At 62.3% G+C, this 24,483-nt stretch overlaps 1 protein-coding gene across 1 annotated transcript in view; it reads right to left on the reverse strand.

Annotated features, from left to right (window-relative positions):
- Positions 1–597: 597 nt before the first annotated feature.
- HUWE1 (HECT, UBA and WWE domain containing E3 ubiquitin protein ligase 1) overlaps positions 598–24,483 on the reverse strand; it is a 32,327-nt gene continuing 8,441 nt past the window's right edge. Inside the window, exons 6-22 of the mRNA XM_079333318.1 lie at positions 23,795–23,971; positions 21,430–21,556; positions 19,761–20,191; positions 18,261–18,456; positions 16,874–17,041; positions 15,718–15,860; positions 14,998–15,064; positions 13,679–13,887; positions 12,281–12,492; positions 11,123–11,302; positions 9,170–9,336; positions 7,337–7,482; positions 7,181–7,256; positions 5,043–5,141; positions 4,840–4,973; positions 2,414–2,585; positions 598–832 (exon numbers count right to left, since the gene is read on the reverse strand). Coding sequence (XP_079189444.1) covers positions 600–832; positions 2,414–2,585; positions 4,840–4,973; positions 5,043–5,141; positions 7,181–7,256; positions 7,337–7,482; positions 9,170–9,336; positions 11,123–11,302; positions 12,281–12,492; positions 13,679–13,887; positions 14,998–15,064; positions 15,718–15,860; positions 16,874–17,041; positions 18,261–18,456; positions 19,761–20,191; positions 21,430–21,556; positions 23,795–23,971 — 2,937 coding nt within the window. The 3' untranslated portion in view covers positions 598–599. The remainder of the gene's footprint in view (positions 833–2,413; positions 2,586–4,839; positions 4,974–5,042; positions 5,142–7,180; positions 7,257–7,336; positions 7,483–9,169; positions 9,337–11,122; positions 11,303–12,280; positions 12,493–13,678; positions 13,888–14,997; positions 15,065–15,717; positions 15,861–16,873; positions 17,042–18,260; positions 18,457–19,760; positions 20,192–21,429; positions 21,557–23,794; positions 23,972–24,483) is intronic.

Here is a 24,483-nt window from a genome sequence, read left to right on the forward strand (position 1 = left end):
GGTCTCTCACTCACCGTTGCGGATAGGGGGTTTGGCTGCCTGGCCCCCGGGTAGTGCACGTGGATGGTGTGAGTTTGGGGTGTCTCAGGGTGTGTTTGGGGTGTCTCAGGGTGTGTTTGGGCTGTCTCAGGGTGTGTTTGGGCTGTCTCAGGGTGTGTTTGGGCTGTCTCAGGGTGGGTCTGGGCTGTCTCAGGGTGGGTCTGGGCTGTCTCAGGGTGGGTTTGGGGTGTCTCAGGGTGGGTCTGGGCTGTCTCAGGGTGGGTCTGGGCTGTCTCAGGGTGGGTTTGGATGACCCCAGGGTGTGTTTGGGGTGTCTCAGGGTGGGTTTTGGGGGCTCAGTGCTGTTCCCAGGTCTCTCACTCACCGTTGCAGGATGAGGGGGGGGTTTGGCTGCCTGGCCCCCGGGTAGTGCACGTGGATGGTGTGAGTTTGGATGACCCCAGGGTGTGTTTGGGCTGTCTCAGGGTGGGTCTGGGCTGTCTCAGGGTGGGTTTGGATGACCCCAGGGTGGGTCTGGGCTGTCTCAGGGTGGGTTTGGGCTGTCTCAGGGTGGGTTTGGGGGTTCCCAGGGTGGGTTTTGGGGTTCCCAGGTCTCTCACTCACCGTTGCAGGATGAGGGGGGGGTTTGGCTGCCTGGCCCCCGGGTAGTGCACGTGGATGGTGTGGCCAGCATTGGCTGTCAGCTGCCTCAGCGTGCGCTGGCTCCTGCCCAGCCCCTGGGCCAGCCGGGCCCCTCCCCCGCCGGCCCCCAGCCCCAGCGCCCCGTGCTCCGCGTGCCGAACCAGCAGCGGGTGGGAGGCCGGGATGTTCCCCGGGGAGGGGGGGATGTCAGCTGCAGGGGGGGACAAAAATAGAGGGGTTAGAGGGGGGGATAGGCTGGAAATAGATGGGGAGGGATTGGGGTTAGAGAGGGGGAATATACCAAAAATATATGGGGAGTGATTGGGGGAAAACAGGCTGAAAAAATATGGGGAGGGACTGGGGTTAGAGAGGGGGAATAGGCTGGAAATAGATGGGGAGGGATTGGGGGCGAAATAGCCCAAAAATATATGGGGAGTGATTGGGGTTAGAGGGGGGGAATATACCAAAAATATATGGGGAGGGACTGGGGGGAAATATCCTCAAAAAAATATGGGGAGGGATTGGGGTTAGAGAGGGGGAATACACCAAAAATGTATGAGGAGCAATTGGGGGGAAATATCCCCAAAAAAATATGGGGAGGGATTGAGGATTGGGGGCGAAATAGCCCAAAAATATATGGGGAGTGATTGGGGTTAGAGGGGGGGAATATACCAAAAATATATGGGGAGGGATTTGGGTTAGAGGGGGGGATAGACTGGAAATAGATGGGGAGGGATTGGGGATTGGTGGGGGGAAATAGCCTGAAAAAACACAGGGAGAGATTGGGGATTGGGGGGAGAAATGGTCTGAAAAAACAGAGAGAGGGATTGGGGACTGGGGGGGAAATAAACCAAAAATATATGGGGAGGGATTGGGGTTAGAGGGGGGAAACACACAAAAAATAGATGGGGAGGGATTCAGGACTGGGGGTGAAATATCCCCCAAAAAATATGGGGAGGGATTGGGGATTGAGGGAAAATACACCAAAAATATATGGGGAGGGACTGGGGTTAGAGAGGGGGAATACACCAAAAATGTATGAAGAGGGATTGGGGGGAAATATCCCCCAAAAAATATGGGGAGGGATTGGGGTTAGAGAGGGGGAATAGGCTGGAAATAGATGGGGAGGGATTGGGGGGGAAATAAACCAAAAATAGATGGGGAGGGATTTGGGTTAAAGGGGGAAATAGCCCAAAAAAACACAGGGAGGGATTGGGGGGTAATAGACTGAAAAAATATGGGGAGGGATTGGGGAATGGGGGGAAATAACTCTTTTCCTCCCTCCCAGTCCCCTCCCAGTATAATCCTGTCCCCTCCCACTCCCCCCAGTCCCCTCCCACTCTCTCCCAGTCCCCTCCCAGTCCCTCCCATTACACTCCCAGTCCCCCCAGTCCCCTCCCATTACACTCCCAGTCCCCTTTCCCTCCCCCCCATCCCTCCCACTCTCTCCCAGTCCCCCTTTCCTCCATCCCAGTCCCTCTCATTACACTCCCAGTCCCCTTTTCCTCCCCCACAGTCCCCCCCAGTCCCCTCCCATTACACTCCCAGTCCCTCCCAGTCCCCTTTCCCTCCCCCCCAGTCCCCTCCCACTCCCCCCCATCCCTCCCACTCTCTCCCAGTCCCCTCCCAGTCCCCTCCCACTCTCTCCCAGTATAATCCACTCCCCTCCCAGTCCCTCCCACTCCCCTCCCACTCTCTCCCAGTCCCCCTTTCCTCCATCCCAGTCCCTCCCATTACACTCCCAGTCCCCCCCAGCCCCTCCCACGTCCCCCCCAGTGCCCCCAGTCCGTACTGGGGCTGGAGAACATGTTGTCAAACTCGATGATCAGGTCGTCGTCGCGGTCGAAGCGCTCGAAGCGCACGAGGGGCGACGAGTTCATGTCGGGATAATCCTCGTCCAGCTCCATCTCGGATCCATCGTCCTCATCCTCCTCCTCCTCACCCTCCTCGCCCTCCTCGTCATCCTGCAGGGACCCCCCGGCTCAGCCATCCCAGAATTGGGGGGATTTGGGGTTAAAGTTGATCCCCCTGACCCAAAATTGGGGAGTTTTGGCCAAAAACTGGGGGGTTTGGGCTCAAATTTGGGGGGTTTGGGCTCAAATTTGGGGGGATTTGGGTTTAAAATTGCTCTCCCTGAGTCTAAACTGAGTCAAATTTGGGGGATTTGGGTTTAAAATTGCAGCCCTTGAGCCTAAACTGAGTCAAATTTGGGGGATTTGGGTTCAAAGTTGTTCCCCCTGATCCTAAACTGGGGAGTTTTGAGTCAAATTTGGGGGATTTGGGTTTAAAATTGCAGCCCCTGAGTCTAAACTGAGTCAAATTTGGGGGGATTTGGGTTTAAAATTGCTCTCCCTGAGTCTAAACTGAGTCAAATTTGGGGGTTTGGGTTCAAAGTTGTTCCCCCTGAGTCTAAACTGGGGAGTTTTGAGTCAAATTTGGGGGATTTGGGTTCAAAATTGCTCCCCCTGAGTCTAAACTGGGGAATTTTGACCAAAAACTGGGGGGTTTGGGCTCAAATTTGGGGGGATTTGGGTTTAAAATTGCTCCCCTTGAGTCTAAACTGATTCAAATTTGGGGAATTTGGGTTCAAAGTTGCAGCCCCAAAATTGGGGAATTTTGACCAAATACTGGGAGGTTGGGCTCAAATTTGGGGGAATTTGGGTTTAAAATTGCAGCCCCTGAGTCTAAACTGGAGAATTTTGACCGAGAATTGGGGGGGTTTGGGGTTAAAATTGATCCCCCCGACCCAAAATTGGGGAGTTTTGGCCAAAAATTGGGGGGGTTGGGCTCAAATTTGGGGGGATTTGGGTTTAAAATTGCAGCCCCTGAGTCTAAACTGAGTCAAATTTGGGGGTTTGGGTTCAAAGTTGTTCCCCCTGAGTCTAAACTGGGGAGTTTTGAGTCAAATTTGGGGGATTTGGGTTTAAAATTGCAGCCCCTGAGTCTAAACTGGGGAATTTTGACCAAAAACTGGGGGGTTTGGGCTCAAATTTGGGGGGATTTGGGTTTAAAATTGCTCTCCCTGAGTCTAAACTGAGTCAAATTTGGGGAATTTGGGTTTAAAACTGCTCTCCCTGAGTCTAAACTGATTCAAATTTGGGGAATTTGGGTTCAAAGTTGCAGCCCCAAAATTGGGGAATTTTGACCAAATACTGGGAGGTTGGGCTCAAATTTGGGGGAATTTGGATTTAAAATTGCAGCCCCTGAGTCTAAACTGGAGAATTTTGACCGAGAATTGGGGGGGTTTGGGGTTAAAATTGATCCCCCCGACCCAAAATTGGGGAGTTTTGGCCAAAAATTGGGGGGGTTGGGCTCAAATTTGGGGGGGATTTGGGTTTAAAATTGCTCCCCTTGAGCCTAAACTGAGTCAAATTTGGGGGATTTGGGTTCAAAGTTGTTCCCCCTGATCCTAAACTGGGGAGTTTTGAGTCAAATTTGGGGGATTTGGGTTTAAAATTGCAGCCCCTGAGTCTAAACTGGGGAGTTTTGAGTCAAATTTGGGGGGATTTGGGTTTAAAATTGCAGCCCCTGAGTCTAAACTGAGTCAAATTTGGGGGTTTGGGTTCAAAGTTGTTCCCCCTGAGTCTAAACTGGGAAGTTTTGAGTCAAATTTGGGGGGAGGTTGGGGTTAAAATTGCTCCCCCTGACCCAAAATTGGGGAGTTTTGACACAAATTTGGGGGGTTTGGGCCCAAATTTGGGGGGATTTGGGTTTAAAATTGCAGCCCCTGATCCAAAACTGGGGAATTTTGGCCCAAACTGGGGGGGGTTTGGGTTCAAAATTGCTCCAACTGACCCAAAATTTGGGGGCATTTGGACCCAAAATTGCATCCCCTGACCCAAAATTGCTCCCCCTGACCCAAAACTTAGGGACACTTTGACCCAAAATTTGGGGACACTTTGACCCAAGATTTGGGGGCACTTTGACCCAAACTGCACCTCTTGACCCAGAATTGCTCCCCCAGACCCAAAATTGCAACCCCTGACTCAAAATTTGGGGGCACTTTGACCCAAAATTTGGGGGCATTTTGACCCAAATTGCACTTCCTGTCCCAGAATTGCACCCCCAGACCCAAAATTGCACCCCCAGACCCAAAACTGTCCCAGCCACAGAGACAATCCCATTATCCAGAGGTGACCCCATTATCCAGAGATGACCCCATTATTCAAACTATGACCCCCCCCCATTTTGGGGGTCCCTCCCCCCCTCCCCCCACACCTGATCATCCTCATCTTCCTCCTCCTCCTCCTCCTCCTCGTCCTGGCTGTCGTCCTCGTCCTCGTTGCTGCCGCTGCTGTCCTCCTCCTGCGTGTGCTCCTCCTCATCCTCGGGGTCCAGGATGTTCATGGAGTCTGTGGAGAGGGGAGTGAGACCCCCGAAGCCCCCCCAGGACCCCCCCAACCCCCAGGTTTGGGTCCCACCTTCTCTGTTGGCCTGGAGGGTGGAGGCCTGGCTGAGGTTGGACGGAGCCTCGTCCATCAGCACGTCCTCCTGCGACTCGTCCTCGCCCGAGCGGCTCACTGGGGACAGGGGGGGTCACGGGGGGGTCATGGGGGGGCAGGGGTCACCCCAAAGTCCAGGGAGTCACCCCAATGTCCAGGGGTTCACCCTGATGGCCAGAGAGTCACCCCAAAGTCCAGGGGGTCACCCCAAAGTCCAGGGAGTCACCTCAAAGTCCAGGGGGTCACCCCAATGTCTAGGGGGTCATCCTGATAGTCAGGGGGTCACCATGATGGTCAGGGGTCAACACAAGGGTCAGGGGGTCACCATGATGGCCAGGAGTCACCACGAGGGACAAGGGTCACCAGGAGGGTCAGGGGGGTCACCCGAATGTCCAGAGGGTCACCCCGAAGTCCAGGTGGTCATCCCAATGGCCAGGGGGTCACCCCAATGTCCAGGGGGTCACCCTGAGGGTCAGGGGGTCACCCTGATAGTCAGGGGGATCACCAGGAGGGTCAGGGGGTCACTCTGATGGTCAGGGGGATCACCAGGAGGGTCAGGGGGTCACCAGCAGGAGCAAGGGTCACCACAATGGCCATAGGATCACCCCAATGTCCAGGGGGTCACCCCAAAGTTCAGGGGGTCATCCCAATGTCCTGACCCTGATGGTCAGGGGGTTACCACAATGGCCAGGGATCACCCCAAAGTCCAGGGGGTCACCAGGAGGGCCAGAGGGTCACCCCAAAGTCCAGGGGGTCATCCTGAGGGTCAGGGGGTCACCATGATGGCCAGGGGTCACCACGAGGGACAAGGGTCAACACGAGGGTCAGGGGGTCACCCTGATGGTCAGGAGGTCACCACGAAGGGCAAGGGTCACCAGGAGGGTCAGGGGGTCACCAGGAGGGTCAGGGGGTCACCCCAATGTCCAGAAGGTCACCCTGATGGCCAGGGGGTCACCAGGAGGGCCAGGGGGTCATCCCTATGTCCAGGGGGTCACCCTTATGGTCAGGGGGTCACCAGGAGAGGCAGGGGGTCATCCCAAAGTCCAAGGGGTCACCCCAATGGCCAGGGGTTCACCAGGAGGGCCAGGGGGTTACCACAATGGCCAGGGGGTCACCCCAAACTCCAGGGGGTCACCCCAAAGTCCAGGGGGTCATTCTGATGGTCAGGGGCTCACCTCAAAGGCCAGGGGGTCATCCCAATGGCCAGGGGGTCACCGTAATGGTCAGGGGTCACCACGAGGGGCAGGGGGTCACCAGGAGGGTCAGGGGGGTCACCCCAATGTCCAAGGGGTCACCCCAATGTCCAGGGGTCACCCTGATGGGCAGGGGTCACGAGGAGGGTCAAGGGGTCACCAGGAGGGGCAGGGGGTCACGCCAATGGCCAGAGGGTCCCTCCGCTGTCTGAGCGGACACTCAGCAGTCACTCAGCGGTCACTCAGTGGTCACTTAGCAATCATTCATTATCACTCAGTGGTCACTCAGTGTCACTCATGGTCACTCAGTGGTCACTCTGCTGTCACTCACAGTCATTCAGTGTCACTCAGGGTCACTCATGGTCACTCAGTGATCACTCATGGTCACTCTGCTGTCACTCACAGTCACTCATGGTCACTCAGGGTCACTCACAGTCACTCAGTGGTCACTCATGGTCACTCAGTGGTCACTCACTGGTCACTCACTGGTCACTCAGTGGTCACTCAGTGGTCACTCACTGGTCACTCACTGGTCACTCAGTGGTCACTCATTGGTCACTCACTGGTCACTCAGTGTCACTCAGTGGTCACTCTCTGGTCACTCATGGTCACTCAGTGGTCACTCTGGTCACTCAGTGTCACTCTGATCACTCATGGTCACTCAGTGGTCACTCAGTGGTCAATCGGTGTCACTCAGTGTCACTCTGGTCACTCATGGTCACTCATGGTCACTCATGGTCACTCAGTGGTCACTCAGTGGTCACTCAGTGGTCACTCAGTGGTCACTCTGATCACTCAGTCACTCATGGTCACTCTGGTCACTCAGTCACTCATGGTCACTCAGTGGTCACTCTGGTCACTCATGGTCACTCAGTGGTCACTCAGTGTCACTCAGTGGTCACTCTGGTCACTCTGGTCACTCACCGATGATGGTGCTGTTGCCGTCGGCGCCGTCGCGCTCCAGCAGCTCGTCAATGAGATCCTCCAGCTCATTCTCCACCTGGGGGGGGGGGCACGGGGGGGGTTTGGGGGTGCTGGGGGGCCCTGGGGGTCCCGGGCGGGGTGGGGAGGGGTCCCCACCTGCATCTCCTGGGTGCTGAGCCCCTCGGGCTGCCCGGCCAGCACCACCGTGTCCCCCTCGGCCTCGCCGTCCATGTCGCCGTCGGCCGCCTCGGCCTGAGCCGCCTCCGCGTCCTCCTCGGGGGGCTCGGGGTCACCGGGGTCACCTGGGGGTCACGGGGGTCAGGGGCGTGGCCATCGGGGGCCATGGGGTGACCCCAGGGATGTGACAATGGGGTGAGCCTGGGAATGTCACTGTGGGTGTGGCCCTGTGGGTGTGACCTCATGGGTGTGGCTGTGGGTGTGACCCTGGAGGTGTTGTGACCCCATGGGTGTGGCTGTGACCCTGGAGGTGTGAGTGACCCATGGGTGTGACCCCATGGGTGTGACCCTGGATGTGTGAGTGACCCCATGGGTGTGACCCATGGGTGTGGCTGTGGGTGTGACCCCATGGGTGTGACTGACCCCACAGGTGTGACCCCGTGGGTGTGACCCTGGGGGTGTGACCCTGGAGGTGTTGTGACCCCATGGGTGTGACTGACCCCACAGGTGTGACCCCATGGGTGTGACCCCATGGGTATGACCCTGGAGGTGTTGTGACCCCGTGGGTGTGACCCCCTGGGTATGAACCCATGGGTGTGGCTGTGACCCGGGAGGTGTGAGTGACCCATGGGTGTGACCCCATGGGTGTGGCTGTGGAGTGACCCTGGAGGTGTGAGTGATCTCATGGGTGTGACCCTGGGGGTGTGAGTGACCCCATGGGTGTGACCCCATTTTGGGGGTCCCTACCTCCATCGGGGGGCGCCGCCCCCGCCTCGCGGGCGCCGCCGTTGCCATGGCTGTGACCCCAGTGTGACCCCAGTGTGACCCCATGTCTGTGACCCCAGTGTGACCCCAGTGTGACCCTGTGGGTGTGACCCCATGGCTGTGACCCCATGGCTGTGACCACATGGCTGTGACCCTGATGTGACCCCAGTGTGACCCCATGACTGTGACCCCAGTGTGACCCCGGTGTGACCTCATGGGTGTGACCCCGATGTGACCCCAGTGTAACCCCAGTGTGACCCCATGGATGTGACCCTGATGTGACCCCAGTGTGACCCCAGTGTGACCCCGGTGTGACCCCGGTGTGACCCCATTTTGGGGGTCCCTACCTTCGTCGGGGAGCGCCGCCCCCGCCTCGCGAGTGCCCCCATTGCCATGGGGTGACAATGGGTGTGTGAATGACCCCATGGCTGTGACCCCAGTGTGACCCCGGTGTGACCCCGGTGTGACCCCATTTTGGGGGTCCCTACCTCCATCAGGGGGTGCTGCCCCTGCCTCGCGGGCGCCGCCGTTGCCATGGCTGTGACCCCAGTGTGACCCCATGGCTGTGACCCTGATGTGACCCCAGTGTGACCCCGGTGTGACCCCAGTGTGCTCCCAGTGTGACCCCAGTGTGACCCCGGTGTGACCCCAGTGTGACCCTGATGTGACCCCAGTGTGACCCCAGTGTGACCCCGGTGTGACCCCATTTTGGGGGTCCCTACCTCCGTCGGGGGGCGCTGCCCCCGCCTCGCGGGCACCCCCATTGCCATGGCTGTGACCCCAGTGTGACCCCAGTGTGACCCCAGTGTGACCCCATGGCTGTGACCCCAGTGTGACCCCAGTGTGACCCCAGTGTGACCCCAGTGTGACCCCGGTGTGACCCCAGTGTGACCCCATTTTGGGGGTCCCTACCTCCGTCGGGGGGCGCTGCCCCCGCCTCGCGGGCACCCCCATTGCCATGGCTGTGACCCCAGTGTGACCCCATGGCTGTGACCCCAGTGTGACCCCAGTGTGACCCCAGTGTGACCCCATTTTGGGGGTCCCTACCTCCGTCGGGGGGCGCCGCCCCCGCCTCGCGGGCGCCGCCGTTGCCCTCGGCCTTGCTCTTGCTGGAGGAGCCCTTGGCGCCGAAGATGCCGCTGGGCTGGTTGACGATGCGCGACAGCGTCTCCAGCGGCTTCAGCGCCGCGTTCACCGTGTTGGCCATGTTGGGGCTGCGGGCACAGCGCTGGCACCGGGGCTGGCAGGGACCCCCGGGGACCCCCGGGACAGCCAGGGACACCCAGAACCACCCAGGGACCCCCAGGGACACCCAGGGACCCCCAGGGACACCCGGGACCCCCAGGGACACCCGGGACAGCCAGGGACCCCCAGAACCACCCAGGGACCCCCAGGGACACCAGAACCACCCAGAGACCCCCAGGGACAGCCAGGGACAGCCAGGGACCCCCGGGACCCCCAGGGACACCTGAACCACCCAGGGATCCCCAGGGACACCCAGGGACCCCCAGGGACACCCCAGAACCACCCAGGGACCCCCAGGGACAGCCAGGGACCCCCGGGACCCCCAGGGACACCAGAACGACCCAGGGACACCCAGAACCACCCAGGGACCCCCAGGGACACCCAGGGATACCCAGGGACACCAGAACCACCCAGGGACCCCCAGGGACACCAGAACCACCCCAGGACCCCCAGGGACACCCAGGGACCCCCGGGACCCCCAGGGACACCTGAACCACCCAGGGACCCCCAGGGACACCCCAGAACCACCCAGGGACACCCAAACCGGGCAGAACCAACTAGGGACAGCCCAGAACCAACCAGGGACCCCCAGAACCACCCAGGGACCCCCAGAACCAACCAGGGACACTTTAAATCCCTCCAAATCCCCCTGAGGACCCCCAAAACACCCTGAGGACCCCCCAACCCCCCCTAAGGACCCCTCAAACTTTCTCCAGACCCTCCAAACCCCCCCGAGGACCCCCAGAATGCCCTGAGAACCCCTCCCAAAGTCCCTGAGGACCCCCTGAAACCCCCTGAGGATGCCCCCCAAATCCTCTAAGACCCCCCCAAAACCCCTCAAGACAACTTAAAATCCCTCCAAACCCCCGAAACACCCTGAGGACCCCTGGAACCTTCTCCAGACCCTCCAAACCCCCCTGAGGACACCCTGAAACAGCCTTAGGACCTTCCCAAACCCCCCTAAAGACCCCTGGAACCTTCTCCAGACCCTCCAAACCCCCCCTGAGGACGCCTGGAACACCCAGAGACCTCCAAAACACCCTGAGGACCTCCCCCAAACCCCCCTAAGGACCCCTCAAACCTTCTCCAGACCCTCCAAACCCCCCCTGAGGATCCCCGGAACACCCTGAGAACCCCTCCCAAAGTCCCTGAGGACCCCCCGAAACCCCCTGAGGATGCCCCCCAAAACACCCAGAGACCCCCAAAACACCCTGAGGATCCCCCCAAACCCCCCTAAGGACCCCTCAAACCTCCAGACCCTCCAAACCCCCTTAGAACCCCCGAAACAGCCTTAGGACCCCTCAAACCTTCTCCAGACCCTCCCAAACCCTCCTGAGGACCCCTGGAACACCCTGAGGACCCCCCCCCAAATCCTCTTATACCCCCCAAAACGACTTAAAATCCCTCCAAACACCCCTGAGGACCCCCAAAACACCCTGCGGACCCCTCAAACCTTCTCCAGACCCTCCCAAACTCCCCTGAGGACCCCTGAAACATCCTTAGGACCCTCCCAAACCCCCCTAAAGACCCCTCAAACCTTCTCCAGAACCTCCAAACCCCCCCTGAGGACCCCCTGAAACGCCCTGAGGACCTCCCCCAAAGCCGCTAGGGACCCCTCAAACCTTCTCCAGACCCTCCCAAACACCCCTGAGGACCCACAAAACACCCTGAGAACCCCAAAAGACCCCCCCTGAGAACCCCCAAAACCCCCAGAGCCCCCCCCAGAGCCCCCCCCAGAGCCCCCCCAGGCCGCACCTGGACAGGTCGAGGCTGTGGGGCACTCGGGCCAGGTCGTTGACCAGCCCCTTCTTGAGGAACAGGCGGATGATGTTGTTCATGCCGTTGTGAGGAGCTTTGGCTGCGCTGCTGTAGAAGCTCGAGGTGGACGGGCACGACTCCATGATGGTGCTGATGATGCACATGACGGCCTGGAGCCTGCGGGGGAGGGGAGCGGTCACTCGGGGAGGGGTCACTCTGGAGGGGTCACTCTGGAGGGGTCACTCGGGGAGGGGTCACTCGGGGTCACTCAGGAAGGGGTCACTCTGGAGGGGTCACTCGGGGTCATTCAGGAAGGGGTCACTCTGGAGGGGTCACTCGGGGTCATTCAGGAAGGGGTCACTCTGGAGGGGTCACTCGGGGTCACTCAGGAAGGGGTCACTCTGGAGGGGTCACTCTGAAGGGGTCATTCGGGGGGGGTCACTCAGGAAGGGGTCACTCTGGAGGGGTCACTCGGGGAGGGTCACTCAGGGAGGGGTCACTCGGGGAGGGTCATTCGGGGAGGGTCACTTGGGGGACGGGAGGGGTCACTTGGGGAGGGGACACCTGGGGAGGGGTCACTCAGGGGACAGGGGTCACTCGGGGTCACTCAGGACAGGGGTCACTCAGGGCAGGGGAGGTGACACTCAGGGCAGGGGTCACTCAGGACAGGGGAGGTGACACTCAGGGCAGGGGCCACTTGGGCAGGGGTCACTCAGGAAGGGTCATTCGGGGAGGGGTCACTCAGGGAGTGGTCACTTGGGGGACAGGGGAGGGGTCACTCAGGGCAGGGGTCACTCAGGGGTAAACTGCAGCAGTCACTCAAGGGACATTGTCCCCACTGTCCCCACAGCCCCCGATGTCCCCCCTGTCCCCACACTGTCCCTAGCTCTCCCCACACTGTCCCTGCTGTCCCCACTGTCCCCCCACTGTCCCATTGTCCCCACATTGTCCCCATAGCCCCCATTGTCCCCACTGTCCCCACACTGTCCCTGCTGTCCCCCTTGTCCCCACACTGTCCCTGCTGTCCCCATTGTCCCCACTGTCCCCCCACTGTCCCCATAAGCCCCTATTGTCCCCACACTGTCCCTGCTGTCCCCAGCTCTCCCCCCATTATCCCCACTGTCCCCACACTGTCCCCCTGTCCCCCCGTCCCACCTGGCGTGTTTCTCGGTGCTCTCGGCCATGGCCAGCGCGCGGCCGAGCGCGGCCTTGACCTCGTTGACCAGCGCCACCTGCGCGTCGGTGCCGCTGCCGGCGGCCGCCAGGCTGGCCAGGAACAGCCGCGCCAGCGCCGGCGTGTCCTTGTCCTCGGCGTTCTGCTGGTGAGGCAGCAGGTGGTCCAGGACAAAGGCCAGCACGCTGCAGTCCTGCGGGGACACGGGGGTCACAGCCGGACAGACAGGGGACAGGGGGACACAGGATCACAGCCAGACAGGGGACACACAGCCGGACAGACAGGGGACATGGGGGTCACAGCCGGACAGGGGACACACAGTCGGACAGACAGGGGACACACAGTCGGACAGACAGGGGACATGGGGGTCACAGCCAGACAGAGGACACACAGCTGGACAGACGGGACAGGGGGACATGGGGGTCACACACCCTGATGGGGGGGGGGGTCACACACCTGGATGGGGGACAGGGGGGAACACGAGGGTCACACACCCAGACACACGGACAGGGGGGTCACACACCCAGCTCAGACTGCCCCTCCCTGTCCCCAGGCCCGGTGGCCCTGGCTGGCCCTGTCTGTCCCTGTGTCACCTCCTTGCTGAGCTCGGCCTGTCCCTGTCTGTCCCCAGCTGACCCGTGTCCCTGTCCCCGTGTCACCTCCTTGCTGAGCTCAGCCTGTCCCTGTCTGTCCCCAGCTGCCCCGGTGTCCCTGTGTCACCTCCTTGCTGAGCTCAGCCTGGCTCTGTCCCCAGCTGCCCCGGTGTCCCTGTCCCCGTGTCACCTCCTTGCTGAGCTCAGCCTGTCTCTGTCCCTGTCCCCAGCTGCCCCGGTGTCCCTGTCCCCGTGTCACCTCCTTGCTGAGCTCGGACTGTCCCTGTCTGTCCCCAGCTGACCCCGTGTCCCTGTCCCCGTGTCACCTCCTTGCTGAGCTCGGACTGTCCCTGTCTGTCCCCAGCTGCCCCGGTGTCCCTGTCCCCGTGTCACCTCCTTGCTGAGCTCAGCCTGTCCCTGTCCCCAGCTGCCCCATGTCCCTGTCCCCGTGTCACCTCCTTGATGAGCTCGGACTGTCCCTGTCTGTCCCCAGCTGCCCCGTGTCCCTGTCCCAGTGTCACCTCCTTGATGAGCTCAGCCTGTCCCTCTCTGTCCCCAGCTGCCCTGGTGTCCCTGTCCCCGTGTCACCTCCTTGCTGAGCTCAGCCTGTCCCTGTCCCCAGCTGCCCCGGTGTCCCTGTCCCCGTGTCACCTCCTTGATGAGCTCGGACTGTCCCTGTCCCTGTCCCCAGCTGCCCGGTGTCCCTGTCCCCGTGTCACCTCCTTGCTGAGCTCAGCCTGTCCCTGTCTGTCCCCAGCTGCCCCCGTGTCCCTGTCCCCGTGTCACCTCCTTGATGAGCTCGGACTGTCCCACGCTGTAGCTGTAGTTGGCGATGAGCGCGGCGATGCCCACGTAGGAGCGCACCAGCTCCGCCAGCAGCCGCAGGATGGTGGAGGTCGGCATCAGCGGCTTGGAGCCGCGCGCCCGGCCCCGCTCCTCGCCGCGCTCACCCTCCTTGTCCTTGCGGCCATCGCGGCCCTCCTCGGGGCTGGAGGCTGCGGGGACAGGGGGGGTCAGGGATGGGGATGGGGACAGGGGGATGGGGTCAGGGACATGGGAATGGGGACAGGGGGATGGGGACAGGGGGATGGGGTCAGGGACATGGGAATGGGGACAGGGACAGGGGGACAGGGGACACGGGGTCAGGGATGGGGACAGGGACGGGGACAGAAGGACAGGGATGGGGGAATGGGGTCAGGGATGGGGACAGGGGGACAGGGAGAGGGGGATGGGGTCAGGGGACATGGGGACAGGAGGACGGGGAGAGGGACGGAGGGACAGGGACAGGGGGACAGGGACATGGAAATGGGGTCAGGGATGGGGACAGGGACAGGGATGGGGACAGGGGGACAGAGCCAGGGCCAGGGGGTGGGGTCAGGGATGGGGACAGGGACAGGGGGATGGAGTCAGGGGACATGGGGACAGGGATGGGGTCAGGGATGGAGACAGGAAGACAGGGACGGGGACAGGGATGGAGGGACAGGGACAGGGGGACAGGGACATGGAAATGGGGTCAGGGATGGGGACAGGGACAGAGGGACAGGAACGGGGGGATGGGAATGGGGTCAGGGACAGGGGGACAGGGACAGGGGGACAGGGATGGGGACAGCGGGTCAGGGACAGAGGGACAGGGACATGAGAAGGGGGTCAGGGACACGGGGATGGGGTCAGGGGACATGGGGACAGGGACACGGGGGACAGGGTCAGGCACAGAGGGACAGGGACAGGGTGACAGGGATGGGGACAGGGACATGGGGACAGGGACATGAGAATGGGGTCAGGGGACATGGGGACAAGGACACGGGATTGGGGTCAGAGACATGGGGACAGGGACAGGGGGACAGGGACAGGGGATGGGGTCAGGGACACAGGTCAGGGGATGTGGGGACAGTATCAGGGGGCACAGGGACAGCATTAGGGGACATGGGGACAGCGTGGACAGAGTCAGGGACACGGTCAGGGGATTTGGGGACAGTGTTAGGGGACACGGGGACAGGGTCAGGGGATGTGGGGACAGGGTCAGGGACATGGGGATGGGGTCAGGGGACACAGTGACAGGGTCAGGGGCATGGAGGGACAGCAGGGGACAGAGGGGACAGTGCCACCTTCCCCCTGGGGCGTTCCCGAGGGCGGCGTCTCGGCCGCGGCTCCGTCAGCAGCGAAAACCTGGGCCTGGGGAGGGGGAGGGGTCAGAGCCTGGGGCAGCCCCAAAAACCCCAAAACTGCCCCAGAGCCCCAAAACTGCCCCACAGCCCCAAAACTGCCCCACAGCCACCCAAACCCCCCCAAAACTGCCCTACAGGCACCCAAACTGCCCCATAGCACCAAAACTGCCCCAAAACTGCCCCAAAACTGCCCCACAGCCACCCAAACTGCCCCACAGCCACCCAAACCCCCCCAAAACTGCCCCAAACCACCCCAAAACTGCCCCATAGCCACCCAAACCACCCCCTAGCCTCCTCAACCCACCCCATAACCCCCCCAAACCACCTCATAACCCCCCCAAACCACCTCATAACCCCCCAAACCACCCCATAACCCTTTAAATCACCCCCCAGACTCATCAACCCCCCCATAACCCCTTCCACCCACCCCATAACCCCCCCAAACTACCCCATAACCCCCCCAAACTACCCCATAACCCTTTAATCCACTCCCCAGCCTCCTCATAACCCCCTCAATCCACCCCACAATCCCTCAACCCACCCCATAACCCACCCAAACCACTCCATAACCACCCCTAGCCTCCTCCACCCACCCTATAACCCCCTCCACCCCCTCCCCCACCCCCCCCAAGCCCCCCCAGCCCCCGGGGCGGGCCGTACGTTGATGGCAAAGCCGGCAGGGGGGTCGAAGTCGGGGGGGGGCCGGGTCAGGCTGCGGTACTGCTGGTACATGTCATCCCCAATGTCCGACAGCAGCTGGCTCACCTCGCTGGGAGCAGCACCCTTGGGGTCCCCCTTGTCACCTGGGGGGGACACGGCACTCAGGGGGCACGGGGGGAGCACCAGAGGGGAGGGAGGGGGCAGGGGGAGAGCCCCAGAGGGGATGGAGGGGGGATAGGGGCACCCTGATTGTTCCTATAGGAGCACCCCAATTCCTCTATATGGGCACCCCAATTCCTCCTATATGGGCACCCCAATTCCTGTATATGGGCACCCCAATACCTCCTATATGGGCACCCCAATTCCTCCTATATGGGCACCCCAATTCTTCCTGTATGGGCACCCCAATTCCTCCTATATGGGCACCCCAATTCTTCCTGTATGGGCACCCCAATTCCTCCTATATGGGCACCCCAATTCTTCCTGTATGGGCACCCCTATTCCTCTATATGGGCACCCCAATTCTTCCTATATTGGCACCCTAATTCTTCCTGTATGGACACCCCAATTTCTATATATGGGCACCCCAATTCCTCCTGTATGGGCACTTCAATTCTTTTCCTATAGGGGCACCCCAATTCCTCTATATGGGCACCCAATTCTTCCTCTATGGACACCCCAGTTCCTCTATATATACACCACACTTCCTTCCAAATGGGCACCCAATTCCTCTCCTCTATGGGCATCCCAATTATTCCTCTATGGGCACCCCAATTTCTTCTATATGGGCACCCCAATTCCTCTCCTATATGGGCACCCCAATTCCTCTATGGACAGCCCAATTCCTCCCTTAGCACCCCAAACTCTTGTCACAGACCCATGTCAGAGTTTGGAGGACACTCAGGGCATTGCACAGAACACCCCAATTCCCATTCCACATGCCCCCCACTCCTCCCCTTGCACCCCAAACCTCTCTGGGGGTGTCTGCCCCCCCCCTTGTGTGGATCCCCTGAGCCCCCCAAACTCTTACCAGAGTCTGGTGGGAACCCAGGGCATTGCACAGGACACCCAGGGCACAGCACAGGACACCCCAATTCCTGTTCCACGTGCCCCCCACACCTCTCTGGGGGGTCCCCCAGCCCCCAGCCCCCCGTACCCTCCTCGGGGGCGTGGTAGGCTGCCAGGGCATTCAGCATGTCGTAGATGACGTCCCGGATGGGCTCGGGGATGGGCGGCAGCGCCGCCGCCTTGGCCGGGGTGGTTTTCACCAGCTGCACTGCGTTGGGACCCTTGATCCTCAGGTTCTCAAACTCGTCATCTGAGGCTGAAAAATTGGGGGGGTTAGAGATTTGGGGGGCTCAGGGCTTTGGGGGGTCCTTAGGGGGGTCAGGGGTTTGGAGGGCTCAGGAGTTTGGGGGGTCCTTAGGGGGGTCAGGGGTTTGGACCCTTGATCCTCAGGTTCTCAAACTCGTCATCTGAGGCTGAAAAATTGGGGGGGGTTAGAGATTTGGGGGGCTCAGGGGTTTGGGGAGTCCTTAGGGGGTCAGGGGTTTGGGGGCCTCAGGGGGGTCAGAGATTTGGACCCTTGATCCTCAGGTTCTCAAACTCGTCATCTGAGGCTGAAAAATTGGGGGAGGTTAGAGATTTGGGGGGCTCAGGAGTTTGGGGGGTCTGTAGGGGGGGTCAAGGGTTTGGGGGGTTCAGGGGTTTGGGGGGTGGGTTAGTGATTTGGATCCTTGATCCTCAGGTTCTCAAACTCGTCATCTGAGGTTGCAAAATTCGGGGGGGTCAGGGGTTTGGGGGGGTCAGGGATGTGAGGAGGTCATCAGGGGGGTTAGAGATTTGGGGGGCTCAGGAGTTTGGGGGGGTCCTAAGGGGGGTCAGGGGTTTGGGGGGCCCCTGTGTCCCCTCCATGTCCCTGTCACTGCTCCAGGACCACCCCCCATGTCCCCATGCCCCCTCCCCACTCCCCTATTCCCTCTCCAGGACCCCCCTGTGCCCTCTCCATGTCCCTGTCACTCCTTCAGGACCTCCCCCCAACATCCCCATGCCCCTTCCAGGATCCCTGTTGTGTCCCTGTCCCCCCTTCAAGACCCTCATCATGTCCCCATGCCCACTCCAGGACCCCCGTTTCCCCTCCAGACTCCCCCCCCAGTGTCCCTGTGCCCTCTTCGTGCCCCCCTGGTGCTCCCCCGTGTCCCTCCATGACCCCCCTGCCCCTCACCGGTGCCGGAGCCGCGGGGGGCGGGCAGGGCGATGCGGATGCAGCCCGTGTCCCCCCTGTGTCCCCCCCGTGTCCCCCGTGTCCCCTCCGTGTCCCCCCCATGTCCCCCCTGTCCCTCACCGGTGCCGGAGCCGCGGGGGGCAGGCAGGGCGATGCGGATGCAGCCCGTGTCCCCCCCATGTCCCCTCCATGTCCCCCCCATGTCCCCCCTGCCCCTCACCGGTGCCGGAGCCGCGGGGGGCGGGCAGGGCGATGCGGATGCAGCCCGTGTCCCCCCCGTGTCCCCCCCGTGTTCCCCCATATCCCCCCTGCCCCTCACCGGTGCCGGAGCCGCGGGGGGCGGGCAGGGCGATGCGGATGCAGCCCGTGGCCACCTCGGTGAAGACGTGGGGGCTGCGGCAGGCGGCGGGGCCCAGCACCCGCAGGATGTAATTCACCTCCCGAGAGCCCAGGCTGCCCGAAACCACCCCCGAGGTGGTGCTGCCAGCACCGCTGGTGGCTGCAGAGCGCACCACCTGGGGACAGGGACACCATGAGTATGGGAACAGTGTGGGTATGGGGACAGCAGGGACACCATGGGGACAGCAGGGACACCACGGGGACAGCAAGGACACCACCCCCGAGGTGGTGCTGCCAGCGCCGCTGGTGGCTGCAGAGCGCACCACCTGGGGACAGGGACACCATGAGTATGGGGACAGTGTGGGTATGGGGACAGCAGGGACACACTGGGACAACAGGGACACCCTGGGGACAGCAGGGACACCATGGAGACAGCAGGGACACCACGGGGACAGCAAGGACACACTGGGGACAGCAAGGACACCACCCCCGAGGTGGTGCTGCCAGCACTGCTGGTGGCTGCCGAGCACACCACCTGGGGACAGGGACACCGCGGGTATGGGGACAGCAGGGACACACAGGGATAGCAGGGACACAGAGGGACAGCAGGGACATCATGGGGACAGTGTGGGTATAGGGGACAGAAGAGACACACAGGGACAGCAGCGACACCATGGGGACAGCAGGGACACACAGGGATAGCAGGGACACACTGGGATAGCAGGGACACCATGGGGACAGCAGGGACACACAGGGATAGCAGGGACACACTGGGATAGCAGGGACACCATGGGGACAGCAGGGACACACAGTGATAACAGGGACACCGTGGGTATGGGGACAGCAGGGACACCGTGGGGACAGTGTGGGCATGGGGACAGTGGGTACAGGGGCAGTGGGCATGGGGACAGTGTGGGGACAGTGTGGGTACTGTGATGGTGTGGGGACAGCGTGGGGGACAGTGGGTATGGGGACAGTGAGTACAGGAACAGTGAGTAAGGGGACAGTGTGAGTATGGGGACAGTGTGAGCATGGGGACAGTGTGAGCATGGGGACAGTGGGTATGGGCACAATGTGGGCATGAGGATGGCATGGGGACACTGTGGGCCTGGGGACAGTGAGCATGGGGACGGAGTGGGCATGGGGACAGTGTGGGTATGAGGATGGCATGGGGACAGTGTGGGCATGGGGAGAGAGTAGGCATGGGGACAGTTTGGGCATGAGAATGGCATGGGGACAGTGGATACGGGGACAGTGTGGGTACGGGGAGGCTGTGGGTATGAGAATGGCATGGGGACAGTGTGGGCATGGGGACAGTGTGGGCATGGGGACAGTGTGGATATGGGGACAGTGTGGGCATGGGGACACTGTGAGCACTGGGACAGTGTGGATATGGGGACAGTGTGAGCACGATGACACTGCTCACGAGGACACAGCTGGCACAGTCACAACCTACCCACCCCCCCCCACCCTCGCCCACCTTCTCCATGGTGTGCCGCAGCGTGCAGGGATCCTCGATGATGTGCCGGAAGAGCAGCGTCACCAGCGGCGTGAAGCCGGTGAAGCCCGAGCTCTGCGTCAGCGCCAGGATGGTGCGGGTGGAGCGCAGCTCGGCGAACAGCAGCGCGTGCTTGTGCTGCCGCGTCAGGCGCAGGCACAGCCGCAGCGTGGCGTGCAGCGTGTCGGGGTCCACCGGCACCCCCAGCATGCTGACGCACGCCCGCAGCACCGCCGGCACCGCCTCCTCCGCCAGCCCCCGCACCGGAGCCTCCTCCGCCTCCTCCGAGGGCTCCGCGGGGGCCGTGCAAGGGGGAGAGGGGGAGGGGGCGCTGCTGGTGGTGGTGGAAGGGGTGGGGGTGGGGGGGGTGGTGGTGGGTGGGGGATCTTCGTCGGATGGTGGAGGGTCTGGAGCTGTGGGGGGGAGGGGGTGGGGTGGGGTGAGAGAGGGGTTTTGGGGGGTTATGGGGTAGGCTGTGGTGAGTGGGAGCTCACCATGGCTATTCTCACCCTACCATGACCATTTTGACACCACCATGACCTCAATGACCCCCAATGACCCCATCACCCCATCATGACCCCCCCATGACCTCCATAACCCCACCATGACATCCATGACCCCCCCATGACCTCAATGACCCCACTATGACCTCTATGACCCCCATGACCCCTATCACCCCCCCATGACCTCCATAACCCCACCATGACCTCTATGACCCCCCCATGACCCCATCATGACCGTTCTGACCCCCCATGACCTCTCTGACCCCCTCCATGGCCCCTGTGACCCCACCAGGACCCCTATAACCCCTCCACTACCATTGTGATCCCCCATTGCCCCTGTGACCCCCCCATGACCCCACCATGGCCATTCTGACCCCTACATGACCTCTATGATCCCCCCTGACCCCACAGACCCCTCCCCAAACCCCCCAGACACCCCAAAACCCCTCACACCCCCAAAACCCCTCAGACCCCTCCCCAAACCCCTCAGACCCCTCCCCAAACCCCTCACACCTCCATAACTCCTCAGACCCCTCCCCAAACCCCTCAGACCCCTCCCCAAACCCCTCACACCTCCATAACTCCTCAGACCCCTCCCCAAATCCCTCAGACACCCCAAAACACCTCACACCCCCTAACCCCTCAGACCCCTCCCCAAACTCCTCAGACACCCCAAAACACCTCACACCCCCTAACCCCTCAGACCCCTCCCCAAACTCCTCTGACCCCTCCTCAAGCCCCTCAGACCCCTCCCCAAAACCCCTCAGACCCCTCCCCAAAACCCCTCCCCAAACCCCCAGGTCTTCCCAAAGCCTCTCAGACCCCTCCCCAAACCCCTCAGACCCCTCCCAAAACCCCTCAAACACTCCAAAACCCCTCAGACCCCTCCCCAAAACCCCTCAGAACAATCCACAAAAAACCCTCAGAACCCACAAAAACCCCTCACACCCCCATAACACCTCAGACCCCTCCCCAAACTCCTCAGACCCCTCCTCAAACCCCTCAGACCCCTCCCCAAAACCCCTCTGATCCCTCCCCAATCCCCTCAGACCCCTCCCCAAACCCCTCAGACCCCCCCAAAACCCCTCCCCAAAACCCCTCAAACCCCTCCGACCCCTCCCCAGCCCCCCCATGCCCCCTGCCCGTACCGGGGGTCTCGTCCTTGCCCTTCCCCTCGGGGTCCTCGCCCCCCCCCTCCTCGCGGCCCTTCCCGGCCCGGGGGGGGCGCAGCAGCGTCAGCATCACCGGGCGCCGGTTCCCCGTCTCCTCGTTCACCTGGGACATGGGGACAGCGTCAGGGGGGGACAGGGGACACGGGGACAGCGTCAGGGGGGTCAGGGGACACGGGGACATCGTCAGGGGGGGACAGGAGACATGGGGACAGCGTCAGGGGGGGACAGGGGACACGGGGACAGCGTCAGGGGACACGGGGACAGCGTCAGGGGACACCGGGACAGCGTCAGGGGACACCAGGGGACACGGGGACAGCGTCAGGGGACACCGGGACAGCGTCAGGGGACACCAGGGGACACGGGGACAGCGTCAGGGGACACGGGGACAGCGTCAGGGGACACGGGGACAGCGTCAGGGGGGGACAGGGGACACGGGGACAGCGTCAGGGGGACACCAGGGGACACGGGGACAGTGTCAGGGGACAGGGGGACACCAGGGGACACCGGGGACAGCGTCAGGGGACAGGGGGACACCAGGGGACACCGGGGACAGCGTCAGGGGGACACGGGGACAGCGTCAGGAGACAGGGGGACATGGGGACAGCGTCAGGGGACACCAGGGGACACGGGGACAGCGTCAGGGGGACAGGGGACATGGGGACAGCGTCAGGGGACACCAGGGGACACCAGGGGACAGCGTCAGGGGGACACCAGGGGACACCGGGGACAGGGTCAGGGGGACACCAGGGGACACCGGGGACAGCGTCAGGGGGACAGGGGGACACCGGGGACAGGGTCAGGGGGACAGGGAGACACCAGGGACAGGGTCAGGGGGACAGGGGGACACCAGGGGACAGCGTCAGGGGACACCAGAGGAGACGGGGACAGCGTCAGGGGGACACCAGGGGACAGCGTCAGGGGGACAGGGGGACATTGGGGGACACCAGGGTCAGGGGGGACACCGGGGGACACTGGGGGACACGGGGGACACTGGGGGGTCACAGGGGGACACCAGGGTCGGGGGGGGTCAGGGGGACACTGGGGGGACACAGGGGTCAGGGAGGACACTGGGGGGGGTCACAGGGAGACATCGGGGTCAGGGGGACACCGGGGGGTTAGGGGGGACACTGGGGGTCACACAGCGGGGACAGGAGTGACAATAGAGCCCCTTTCCTGTGGGGTGACACAGGAGGGACACTGGGGCTGTGTCCCCTTCACTGGGTGACACCAGGACATGTCCCCTTTCACTTGAGCCATGGCCCTGTGGCCTGGCTGACCCTGGACATGTCCCAGTGCCCCAGGGCAGTGTCTCCATGTCCCCAGGGCAGTGTCCTCATGTCCCCAGGGCAGTGTCCTCATGTCCCCAGCCTGGTGAACTGCATGGTGTAGCTGTGTGTCCCCATGTCCCCAGCCCCAGGGCAGTGTCCCCAGGTCCCCACCTGCACCATGGTGGTGAACTGCATGGTGTAGCTGTGTGTCCTCATCCCCATGGCAGTGTCCCCAGCCCCATGGCAGTGTCCCCATGGCCCCACTGCGTCATGGCAGTGTCCCCATGTCCCCAGCCTGTCCCCATGTCCCCCCACCTGCACCATGGTGGTGAACTGCACGGTGTAGCAGTGTGTCCCAGCCCCCCACGGCAGTGTCCCCAGCCCCCCACGGCAGTGTCCCCAGCCCCATGGCAGTGTCCCCAGCCCCCCATGGCAGTGTCCCCAGCCCCATGGCAGTGTCCCCAGCCCCACGGCAGTGTCCCCATGTCCCCACCTGCACCATGGTGGTGAACTGCACGGTGTAGCAGTGTGTCCCCAGCCTGTCCCCATGTCCCCACCTGCACCACTGTGGTGAACTGCACGGTGTAGCTGTGTGTCCCTGTGCCCCATGGCAGTGTCCCCATGTCCCCACCTGCACCATGGTGGTGAACTGCACGGTGTAGCTGTGTGTCCCAGCCCCCCATGGCAGTGTCCCCAGTGCCCCATGGCAGTGTCCCCATGTCCCCACCTGCACCATGGTGGTGAACTGCACGGTGTAGCAGTGTGTCCCTGTGCCCCAGGGCAGTGTCCCCATGTCCCCACCTGCACCATGGTGGTGAACTGCACGGTGTAGCTGTGTGTCCCAGCCCCATGGCAGTGTCCCCAGCCTGTCCCCATGTCCCCACCTGCACCATGGTGGTGAACTGCACGGTGTAGCTGTGTGTCCCCATGTCCCCTGTACCCCATGGCAGTGTCCCCGTGTCCCCACCTGCACCATGGTGGTGAACTGCACGGTGTAGCAGTGTGTCCCTGTGCCCCATGGCAGTGTCCCCAGCCCCAGGGCAGTGTCCCCAGACCCAGGGCAGTGTCCCCACCTGCACCATGGTGGTGAACTGCACGGTGTAGCGCCGCCGCCCGGCGGTGAAGCGCACGCTGGGCTCTCCGGCTCTCCAGGCGGCGTCGATGGTGCTGTTGTTGCTGGCGCTGTAGCTGCACCAGCGCCCCGAGCGGTCGTCGAACCAGCGCCAGTTGTTGCCGCTGGCCTGCAGGTACTGGGGGGACGGGGGGGGATGGGGAGGGGGGGGGGTGTCACGGCCTGGAGACCCCTGAGTGCCCCCCTGGATCCTGCCCAAGTTTGGGGGGTGGTTGTGGTGGGGAGGGAGGTGACTGTCACTGTGTCAGGTGTCACTCGGGGCTGTGTGTGTCACCCAGGGCTCTGCGTGTCACCTCTGTGTCACCCCAGTGTCCCCCAGGGCTCTGTGTGCCATCCCTGTGTCACCCCAGTGTCCCCCAGGGCTCTGTGTGCCATCCCTGTGTCACCCCAGTGTCCCCCAGGGCTCTGTGTGTCCCCCAGGGCTCTGTGTGTCACCTCTGTGTCACCCCAGGGCTCTGTGTGCCACCCCCTGTGTCACCTCTGTGTCACCCAGGGCTCTGTGTGTCACCTCTGTGTCACCCCTGTGTCACCCAGGGCTCTGTGTGCCACCCCTGTGTCACTCAGGGCTCTGTGTGTCACCCCAGGGCTCTGTGTGCCACCCCTGTGTCACTCAGGGCTCTGTGTGTCACC

This window comes from Erithacus rubecula, assembly GCF_903797595.1.
Source record: "Erithacus rubecula genome assembly, contig: scaffold_957_arrow_ctg1, whole genome shotgun sequence".
NCBI lineage: Eukaryota > Metazoa > Chordata > Aves > Passeriformes > Muscicapidae > Erithacus > Erithacus rubecula.